The sequence below is a fragment of the Nanorana parkeri genome, unplaced genomic scaffold (assembly GCF_000935625.1).
Source record: "Nanorana parkeri isolate BGI_ZX_2015 unplaced genomic scaffold, ASM93562v1 scaffold692, whole genome shotgun sequence".
Taxonomy (NCBI): Eukaryota; Metazoa; Chordata; class Amphibia; order Anura; family Dicroglossidae; genus Nanorana; species Nanorana parkeri.
The window spans coordinates 77,406-89,392 of NW_017306960.1; the positions used below are offsets into that span (position 1 = coordinate 77,406).

The window sequence follows — 11,987 nt, forward strand, 5'->3', positions numbered from 1 at the left end:
AGGGAGACATGAGAAATAAGGGGTTACATCCTGCATATATCTGATCTACTTTTATGGATGGTTGTTTCTGGCGGAATACGTCTTGGTGATGTTTTAGGTCACACATGCAAATTAACATCCTTCACACTTTCCAGAAGAAACAGCGACTATCACTGCGAAATGTGTAAGTCACTGCTCCTGCCCCATCAAAGAAATCACCATTTGAAAGAAGTAGATGACTGGTGGAACAATGGTGTAGTGGACAGTTCAGCTGATTGGTGGGGTAACAAAGAAATAGCGGATTGGGAAGGAATTTTTTTAATGTACTGATGCTATGTTGAGATAATACCCACAAAAATACTTCTTTTAAAATTAGTTGTTTTTTTTAAATATGATAAATAAAAGAGAAGCATATTAAAAGAAAATTATGATGTGCGTGTATCAATAATATATTACTTGAAAAGTACAATTTTTGCTAAGAAAAAATGATTTGTTCTTCCTTTCTATTCCCTGCATCTATATCTGCAAATTTTTTCTTGTGTTCTGCATCATTCTTACATCCTTATATTTCTTCCCTTCTTTTGCTAAAGCTGCTGGCCATACACCTATAGATTTGTTTTCTATCAGCCTATGGTCTGATTGGATGCAGGCATTGTACAGATATTTTGAGAGCCAGCAGGGCCAACCCTTAAGATAGTGAAACTTGGCCATGTGGGAGATTCCACCATCCACACAGTTTAGCGTAGATGGAGGAATCTGTTGCACTTTACATGTATGTGTGTATGGCTTTTATTTCTACCCAGCTGGAATTCATAAGGACAATACAAATCATTCTACACATTAGGGAAGCAGATGCCCAATCTGGCTTTTGTTTTAGCTGTATCAAGAATGATTTGTACTTTCATGAGCTCAGACAGGGCAATAGAAACTACCAAAGCATACATAGAGGATTTAGCAGATAGTTTCCATTCCCTTCTTTCTTGTCCATTGTATGCATAATTAATGAATAGATTACAGAGTTTTACATACAGAGTTTCTGTAAATCACGGTTTCTGCACTATTGGTTAGACATACCGACCAAGGTGATGGATCAATATTGAGTAGGAAAAAGCGGGAGAGGTGGACAGAGCTGGCAACACATGGGCAGGTCACTATTGGCATTTCATAACTCACTAGACATGTGCGCCGGTAAAAGATTTGTTTTGGTACGTTTCGTTTTGGATTTTTCATTATTTCGTCTAAGTGTTATAGAGAAAACACTTAAAGGGAACTTTGAGCTCTACCTGCTGGCTAGATACAAGACCAGATAATATTGGCATGCAATGTTTCATATTTGTCTCAAAAAATATTTTAGTCCTGACCATAAAAAAGCAAAACTATGTACAGTGATACCTTGGTTTAAGAGCATAATTCGTTCCGGAAGCATGCTTGTAATCCAAAGCGCTTGTATATTAAAAGCGAATTTCCCCATAGGAAATAATGGAAACTCAGATGATTCGTTCCACAACCCAAAAATATTCATATAAAATGATTACAATACTGTACTGTAATATAATACTGTACAAAATATAAAGAAAAATAAACAATTACAGGTACTGTACCTTTGTGGTTGGTGTGAGGGAGACGAGAGAGAGGAGAATTATTGTGTAGGGCGACTTTCACTATCACTCAAGGAATCACTGCTATCACACTACTATACATTTCTTATAACAAATGTGTGCTGTCACAATAGTTGTATAAAATATGACAATTCATAGTCAATATTCACAATAATGTGAGATGAGAATTTATATAGTTTACTTTCCTTAAAGTGACATTAAACCCTCAGAGTTTTTAACATAAACCAATACTGTAATGTGTGCCTTACTGTAATCCATGGTAGTTTCCCTTCTCTTTGCTGCTCTTCCTTTTAAATCTGTATCTCTTCTCATGCTTGGGGAGAACTTCCCTTTGCAGCTGAGTGCCTCTTCCTGTAGTGCTGACTCAGGTTGTGAACCTTCACACAGACACCATGTATCCATTCCAGAGACAAGGCAGTCTGTTGCAAAACAGAAGTTCTGCCCAGCATGAGAAGAGATGAGGATTTAAAAAGGAAGAGCAGCAAAGAGAAGGGAAACCACCATGGATTACAGTAAGGCACACATTACAGTATTGTTTTATGTTAAAAAATCTGAGGGTTTAATGTCACTTTAAGCCATTTGCTCACTGATATTGTATGGCCAATTCATATACTGACATCTTGTGGTCATTCTGGATTATTTTTCTATGTTCCCTCCTAGCTATTATGTATTTCCCTTGTGTGTTATGTACCGCCCTTCTTCTCCACTAGTCTATTGTCATGGCAGACAGTAACATGACCACATGTTAATCTGCAATGCATGCTTGGAAACATTACGATCTCAGACCTTCAAATACGGTCTATTCATTCAGCTGATGTATCCTGTTGTCTGCTGTAAATAACCTGCTGCATGCAATAGAGCTCTTCGTGGATGAAAAGGTATTTGGTGAGTTCAGCTATCTGATAAGGATTGTCCATAGTGATTATATCTGCTTATACAGGCCAGGCATAGAGGTCTCAACAAGGGATAAATCACTAATACAACAATCAGAGTCAGAATAAAAATGTTTAAAAAGCGTGATACAGAAAACTGATTAGAAAAGATGCTTGGTGGTACCACAAGGCCTTCACTGTTAGCTTAGTCATTCAGAACAACCTGGAAGGTTCACTTTAACTATATTGAACATATATGTTCAATAGATTATACTTGCTTTTCAAAACCAACAAAAATGACAAAGGGCAGAAGCAGAATATTTGTTTCCCCATCATTGGAATAGGAAAAGGGTTTGCCTTTGCAGTTGTAGTGCCAAACTCTCCGCCATAAACTTCCTAATAAAACTGAAGCAAATAATATGTAATGAGCACATTCATGGCAGAAAAACAAGTGGCAGCATATTTTCCCAGTTCTTTTATTACAGCTTTTTGTGGCACAATATATATTTTGAACAAAATCATTTTTCACATTATGTGACAGAGTACAGAACTGAAAACAGACATCCATCCTACAAATTCCCTTTTACTTTAGGAAATCGGCATTGCAAAATATTTATGTACTCAAATTCCTTCCTCTGTATATTAACAACTACACAGTAAATCTAAAACCCTAAATATTACCCAGCCAAAATGAGGTTAAAGTACTCCTTGTACAAACTGTGGCTGCATGCAGTTTGTAATCTGGACGGTCGTGAGACTGTTAACTCCGTATTCTTATTCTCCAGGAGCGGAAACTGAAATAGGTGCTTGCAGCGTAACATGCGGTGACCAGAAATGCAAAGAACTGAAAGGAGATAAAAACAGGGATTTCTTAGATAAAAGCTCTACTTTGTTAAAACAATATGCATATAACAAATCGCCACACAAAAAAAAGGGATTATATGTGTATGTGTGTGTGTACACACACATTATATATATATATATATATATATATAATCAATGCTGATTTTCTGGGAATCCATTTTTATCCATTAGCAGCAATACCTTTAGAGTAACAGACTTAGGAGTAACATACTTAGAACATTTATTACTGGATATTGAGTTCTTATTAGGTATATTAAGCATCAGAGATTGTTGATCCAGGGAATATCCGATTGCCTTATGGAATCAGGAAGGAATTTTTTTTCCCTTTGGTGCAAATTGAACCATGCTTTATAGTGTTTTTTTTGCCTTCCTCTGGATCAACAGTGGCTAATTGTGGGCATAGCGTTCTGTTTAGGCTTTTTTTTCATATCTCCATAGGTTGAACTCTATGGACATTTGTCTTTTTTCAATCTGACTAACTATGTATATGCAGAATTGGAGTTCTGATCTCACTTAATGTGTACACTGTACTTGTCCGCAGATCAGTGACTCAATACAGCTAGCATTTTCAGAAGGGGTAAGCAATACAGCCTACATATTTCCCTTTTGAAAAGTTTGTCCTAAACAATAAACTTTTGGACACAGCTGGACTTGTATTCTAACACCTTAAAGTTGGCTATTGAGGCTGCCATCACAATTATAGGGCAATGGGAAGGTCCAGGGGGTGGCGAGCCAGAGTGAGTCACTAATTGTAGATCAAAGCACACCACTTTTTGAAGGCATGAGGTGGTCTACAAAGAATTGGATCTAGTAAATAACGCAAGTGCTTTATTCATTACTAGGTTTCTGTTATACTGGCTTTTTAAAATAATTTGATAATAGAAAGGTTTGTGTGAAAGGTTTAGTTTAGTGTAATACTCTTGGTTGTTAAGCATGTCATTTATTATAGAGGTCTACACATCTGTCCAAAAAGGGGGACAATTGAAGAGGAAAGAGGGGCTGAGGTATTTGGTTCCAAATGAGGAACAGTTGGGAGGTATGACATAAAAGTGATATTTTTATAACTTCCTCATCTCCATCACTCTACTCTAAATACAGGTAATAGACTATTGTAGGTTTTTTCTTGTAGGGTTTTATTTTTAAGATGCATGAATTTTAACCAGCTGTGACCTTTAGCTCTTGGCAAAAACCTTGTGTTCTAGTTTACCAGCTTGGTCCACCACCAACCTTGTCAATACTGATCTATGAATATACAAAATATCATGCAATTATGCATATTATTGCTCTAGCAGAAATGCTTGTTGATCTGAACTTTGGATATATGTTTATGGATATACATCTGCATTTATTTTACATTTGACTGATTTGAAAGTATATTAACTTGCATTTTATGTGCTGTGAAGAGGACAGTGCCGTCAGCTTAACAGCATGTATAATATCAACCGTAGCCCGCCAGTTACCGATAATGAAGTCAGACAAAAACTTTGCTTCACTTTCTATCTAAATTTTTTTAAATCTTGAAAACAGACTACCAGTGTTTACAGGGGTCACATAATAACAAGTTGTTACATCAAAGACTGTGATACAATTTAGTTGAAATGGCAGCAGATCGGTAGACAAGTAAAAGATTATGCAGGTCACATTTCATGCGTGTTCTGTCGTTAGTTACAAACTTGTCTAAAGATATGTCATCATCTCAATACAAGTTTTTATTATTTAATAATACAAATGACAAAAAAAACAGCATTTGCCAACTCCTGTGTGCATAATAAACCATTTTGTCAAATATGAAAGGAGTCTGTTTTTCTGTTAGCATGGTGAATGATAAGATTTGGAATGCCATGTTTGGGGCCTTCACAGGAAATGCTCTTTCAACCAATTCCCATACTTAGACTGCTACAATGGTGGGGGTCATGGACTATATAGGAGCACGAGTGATTTGGGGTCCAATACAGGTATCCCAGATCCCAGTGAATTTCTGTAGACTGCCTATGGCCTAATATGTTAGTCTGTGGGATGTTTATAAGGCTAATACATTCCTTTAAATCAGGGGTGTAGGGACGTTTCTACTGAATTGCAATCAAAGAGGAGTAGTCACATAAGTGCCTTGTATGCATTATCTACAGGGTAGTCAGATAGGACACCCAACAGGCATACTGTAGGATAGCAACTATTCAAAATATCAAGTAGTTGTGAAATAAAACCCGTGACCTAAACAGTCCAAGTTTAGGGCAACCCCATGGCATGTGGAGGAAATTCCTAATTTCTGAATGATATTTGAGGTAAAGATTGCTGACAATTTCCCCATGTGTATCATTTTATCTCTGGAGGAGATGTCTGGATCAATAGGTCTCTAAAGCCTCCTTCTGTACTGATTCTATCAGATTACGTAAATCATCTATCCATTTGGGTTTGAGATGATCAAGTTTTGAATATTTCACTGCAAGCAATTTTGCATAGTAGTTGGAGGTAAACCTCTTGTTACCTTTGATGACGATTACAGTTTGAATGGGAACTTCTCCAAAGCTGAAATGGGCATGAGCAGCAGGAAGGAGTTGGAGGCATTTTAAAACCACGGTTGTGGTTTTAGAGTACTACAGGTGAAACTCGATTAGAATATCGTGCAAAGTTCATTTATTTCACTAATGCAACTTAAAAGGTGAAACTAATATATGAGATAGACTCATTGCATACAAAGCAAGATAATTCAAGCCGTGATTTGTCATAATTGTGATGATTATGGCTTACAGCTCATGAAAACCCCAAGAACCCCAAATCCACAACCTCAAAAAAGTAGATTATTACATGCAATCAATAAAACAAGGATTGTACATAGAACAATATCGGACCTCTGAAAAGTACAAGCATGCATATGTACTCAGTACTTGGTTTGGGCCCCTTTTGCAGCACTTACTGCAATTACTTTTGCATGATATTCTAATTATTCGAGTTTCACCTGTATTCTGGTAGTTGCAGGTAGCTTTTAAAAAAAGGTATTGTAATTGTACAGTTCATGCTCAACTCCCAGGTTCCCCTTCAAATCTTTATGTCAAGAAATTGAGGATTACCCCACACAGTTTTATTAGGAGAGAGAGAGAGTTAGCGTAGGGATTCCCAGTACTTTTGATGCTTGTTTAAATATTTTGAGGTGGTAGATAATATTGTTGTACCATTGATAGTGTATAGGGGCTGCCAATAGATATAATCACTTGGACGTGACTGCAGTTTCCCAACGCTGTAGTGGCCACATTCATTCACCATAAAAGATAAACTAATTAAGAAGCTTTCAATATAGATATGGATTCGGAAGGGCCAACTCACAATAAGCTGTACTGTAGAGTTCCATACTAGAGTGAAGTGATTATCGTGGAGTAGACTGTCCTCAAGTGTAGAAAAATATTAGGGAAACTAATGCCAAGACAATTTCCAAATGGTATAAAAATACTGGGGCATTAGCAAGTACATATAAAAAATGTAGGCATGTATACAATTAAGCCATTTGTACAATTTAGAGATTGTACAAATGAAAGAGTTAATAGTTGTCAAAGTACCAAAAGATGAGAAGTTTAATTCCTATGGCCAGATATTTTAAACAAATTGTGATCTTCTGGTCACACTGGATGGGTAATGGGGTTTGAGTGATACCAACTGGGAAGATAACAGATTTCTCATTGTTAACTTTAAATCCAAATCCAGAAAAGTTACCAATAATATCCAGTAGGTTAGTCAAAGAGGAGTGAGGAATGCCCAAACACACAATACTATTGTCCACATATAGGCACACACGCTTGTCCAGCAAACAGAGGTTTCACCCCAGAATTCGTAACGTTGTACAAATTATTTAAGCAAAATTCCCTATAGCTAAAGTGAAAATAAGTGGAGAGAAAGGTCTCGAGCCTTATGTATTAAGAGGTCTGTTACAAGCATATTCATTCTTAGTCTGGCTTTCATTTCGCTGTAAAGTAATTTCACCCAGTTAAAGTTAGACCCGAATCTGAATTCTCTACGGCAGTGGTTCTCAACCTTTCTAGGGCGCGACCACTTTGTAACATTTGCCAAGTTGTGGTGACCCCCAACGGTAAAATGTAGGGATGGCGCGGCTGCTGCAGCGACATCTGGCCACGTGGCGGGAGAACTGACACTGCTGCGCTCGGAGAGGGCTGAGGAGGAATCTCACCTAGCACAACAGAAATCACACAGCGACCCACAGGTTGAAAACCACTGGCGTACGCCATCAGAATATGCGTACGCCATCAGAATATTAATATACATTTTTTTTACCATAGGAATGCATAGCTAGATTCCTATTGGCTATTTCACTTTGCAATAGCAAATTAGCTATTGCACCCACCCTCTGCTGCTGTCAATCACTAGAAGAGGATCTGATGGAGAACTGCAGGTCCCCCTCTGCTGATTGGCAGCAGCAGATGGCGGGTGCAATAGCTAGTTAGCTATTGGCTATTGCAAAGTGAAATAGCCAATAGGAATCTAGCTATGCATTCCTATAGTGGGTTTTTTTTCCCTGACTTACGGCGGCCCCCGATGTCAGAAAAAAAAAACGATCACAGGGAAAGGTTTACTCTGCTTGATCAAGCAGAGTAAACCTTTCCGGGAGAAAGTGTTTCTATCTAATGGTAGGAGACTCCCGGGCGACCCCTGGCAAATCGGCATTCGACCCCCGATGGGGTCGCGACCCACAGGTAGAGAACCACTGCTCACACACCAACTGGGAGAGGAGAGCCGGCTGCTAACAGCATCCATTGTTTACATTGTGTGATGCTGTGGGTGGTCACAACAATCCAAACGACAGTCCAATGACAACTCAGATCACAGCCATTAATGGACACACTCATTCACAGTGCTCCAGAAATACACATCCATCTCTGTTTTTCACAATACAGCAGTATGGAGGGGGTTATTAAGAAAATATCTATTCTCACAGTTTCAAATCTGCATAGTCAAAGTGTTCTGGAACTGTTGGATTGCCACCATTTTTTTTGTGATGGTTCTGCAGAGCCCTCATTGCCGGAGGCACTGGAGGTAGGCCAGTTTTGACCATGTTGTTATATGGTGTATATCTGTAGATCTCCTAATTTAGAACAGAAGGGTATCACCTCAAAATGTATGCAGGATTATGAGCGGAAAGTTTTGACATGGACAGAACTCACTATGGTCCCTCACATGTCATACATGGGTTGTGCCCCCCTTTTTTTACATTTAAATTTTTTAATTACACAGACTACAAAAGCAGCAAAACTCACCGCAGACGCCGTCCAACTATTGTAGTTGTGATCATCAAGAATTTCTTTGGTAATTGAAGTTGCATCTATCACAGCAGCAATGAGGTATAAAACAAAGGCACTTCCATAAAAACATAGACTCTGTTAAATGCAAACAATAAAATAAGGGTTAACAGTGAACACAAAAATTCAGGTAAATATTGCCAGCAGTCAACAGTTATTGGAGTTTAGTGTTGAAATCCAAAGATCACAGCAGCCTGCTCATTTTCTGAGCTGTTGCATCAATTATTATTGTTGACAAAGTATTCTTTAATTTACTACTTCTCTTTTGCAAATGGTTCATTCACGGGACACAAAAAACATATTGTGCATGGTTGGTCAAGGTGATACAATAGCAACACAAATAAAGCAGATCTAAACCCAATCACTAAAATCTCATATAAGCTTTACATGTTAATGTCATTAAAGGTTGTTTTTAATCTTTTTGAATCAGCATCTTTCATTAGAAGAATGATTAGTAATACAAACAATAAGGTCCTTGTTCGGGTACTCTGTTATGGGGTGACAACTGTCTTCTAATTGTGGTTCTACATGGTCAATCTGTTAGAGATTAGCAGAGACTACAAGAGGCAAGCCAACACACATTTCATGGGCCAACATCACTAAACTATTCCAGAGGAACAATGTGTAAAGTACACTGGAGTGAGTGTATGTAGAGAAGAAATGACCGAAAAGAGCTGGAGGAGACCAGCATCACAGAAATACAAAAGCAGTAATTTATTCTACTACTCGTTCTCGTTCAGGGACCCCTAACCTGAAATGATCAGTCTACTTGAAAGGTCCCTGACAGATTTATGCACTTTGGGTAATCCATAGAAGATGCGTATCCTCAGGTGGATAACCTTAAGGGTATGATATTTTCTTCAAAAGCATAATTAATGGTGCTGAACAGAACCTTTTGAACTGCTTCTATATTGATTTTGAGGATCTTTCTTAATTGGATTTCTCAAGTACAACAATATTCATTCTTTGTCTGATCATTTTATTTCTATACATTGGTTGCTTTGTAATGCATCCAAAGACTCCTGTTCAGGAGCTGTTAAGTTGTCATCCACTTTTATCCAGGGTATGCCGACAGGGGCACCCACTGTGTCTACTTTAGTGGCCTTACTCTTAGTTTGTGTGTGATTGACAATGCATAATATATGTCCTTCACCCTGAGATGCCTTTGTCATGGAGCGTGGGGGTATGGGGAGAGAGGTTTATTTATGTATTGTTTGTGTATACATGCCATGTTTTTTTTCAGAAGTATATGTCTTTTTTGCTTAATAAAAGTTGTGCTGTGGGATGCACATGGTGGCTTCAGGGTCGAACAATATTAGTTTTAGAGCCTGGTTTGTAGAGCATGTCAAATAGATAATTTTTTGTTTTAGAATTCACGCCAGATCCACAATCCGATATACATACTAATATAATCTTAGAATTAAAACTCAGTTTTGGCCCTCATATTTACAGCGCTTATGGGGACATTCATCAAGATTAAAACAAGTAGGAGGTACTGCCCACAGCAACCAACCACACTGCGAAAATCAGATATATAGTCACCTTCCAGTTTGCTTTCCTTTAACCATTCTTTGAACTAGAAATTGCTTTAATAACCACTTCTAAAGATTTAACTGTTTTATCCCACTTTCTCCAAGTGTGAACAGCACATGGGGCACCAGATATCTCAGTAATAGTATGCTACTGCTACATTAATAGATTCCCATTAAATGTTAGTTTACATTAGTTAGCACTTGCTTCAGGGTTAATACTGAAGAGCATTATCACTTGGCCTCTTATTTAGAGGCTGTTTGACATATTTATATTCAACACTACAGAGCTGTATGCTCAGTATGTTAATGCACATGGACAACTGGGTTTAACACTTTGCTGTCAGAAGAACAAAAATTACCATGACAACCATTTTCCAAGTACCCTTTGATCTCATAAGTGTCAGTGCATGCCAACACATGTAATCCTTGCAGTAACTCATGTAAACATTGTGTCCGACATCGGCTAAATGTGGAAATGTTTAAATGCAGATTGGCATGTTGACTTGAGTCCTTAGTTTAACTTGCCATAAGCCTTTATTAAAGGACAACTAATTTAGCTGTGCCATCTTCTTCTGACAGTATTAAAATTTTAAAGTAATTATGTGTTTTGTAGGGTAAGTCAATAGGTTACCATTAATGGAGGCCTTCATGGATGCATATAGATACCTTTCTTTCACTCATTCCTGCTGCTCCATTCTGCTGCCAGAAATGAAAGGAAAGGCCTACAAGTCACAAGACATCAGAGTTGTAGCTGACACAGGGTATTGGTCTTGCCTGCCTGGCCCTGTGCCATCACATGCTCCTCCATTCCTACAAGAACTTTATTTCGGCTACCAGTGCAGATTGGTGGGGACATGAAGGATAGAGAAGCATAAGCTGCTGGGGACAGTGGCTTAAAGCAAACCTGTTAAATGGGCAAAGCACAGGTTTGGTTTAATTTATACAGAATTCCTTTTTATCTAAAAACATATATTAATGCCTACTATAATGAAGAATTTGTCTTTGTGTGTACTAGTGATGAGGCTGTGCATGGTGTGGACCCAGTATGCCAAAGCCTGCCCAAAATGATGACCAACACCGCCTGGCCAATTTTCAGCAGTCACATTCTCTGCCCACAGCTAAATTTAAAAGGGGCCAGGAATGTCCTTTTTGCAAATGGGCCAGGATAGGCAGGGATGGGGGAGAGGTGGCAGTCTCAGTTTTGACTGGGCTTAGGTGAACTCCGGTGAACTGCAGACTCAGTTTTGACCGGGCTTAGGTGAACTCCGGTGAACTGCGTTGGCACCAAGCTCAGGTCCATCACAAGTGTGTAGCATTAAGAAACAGTAGTGGGGTTGCTGGTGGGCATTGAGCGAATACCTGTGCCATAATTTATACAATGAACATGCCTTTCTCTGTGCTGTTCGTGAGATGAGCACATTCAAACGGTTAATGACATGCACCGCATTTGAGGTAAACGTGGCATTACAATCCAAGTACATGGCATGCAAAGCCTGACTAGAAGTCAGAATTTGTAATTAAATTGTATAGTTTTTCCCCAGAATGAATAGCCCACTCCCTCACTGCTATTTAAATTCAAATTTCGTATGTAGGTGGGAAACACTTACAAGTTTGAATTATTAGAATAATGCATCAAATGACTCATGGACTAAAAGGTAATCCCTCAAAACTACAGCGAGACTGAAGTTATCCACAGAAAATGTATTAGAGTATCCCCTGCTTTTTTCCTTCCTTCTGCTTGTTGATGAAGTGCTATTACTCAGCACAGTGAAGACCCAACATTGTTTGAGGACAGAGCGTGAATCCTCGCCTACCCAC

General features: G+C 38.5%; 1 protein-coding gene across 2 annotated transcripts in view; it reads right to left on the bottom strand.

Moving 5' to 3' along the window:
- Window positions 1-2,936: 2,936 nt before the first annotated feature.
- Window positions 2,937-11,987, bottom strand: part of CMTM8 (CKLF like MARVEL transmembrane domain containing 8) — a 45,232-nt gene continuing 36,181 nt past the window's right edge. Inside the window, exons 4-5 of one of the 2 annotated variants that reach the window (XM_018563758.1) lie at window positions 8,596-8,715; window positions 2,937-3,314 (exon numbers count right to left, since the gene is read on the bottom strand). In XM_018563758.1, coding sequence (XP_018419260.1) covers window positions 3,231-3,314; window positions 8,596-8,715 — 204 coding nt within the window. In that variant the 3' untranslated portion in view covers window positions 2,937-3,230. The remainder of the gene's footprint in view (window positions 3,315-8,595; window positions 8,716-11,987) is intronic. The other variant, XM_018563759.1, reaches the window with a different exon arrangement.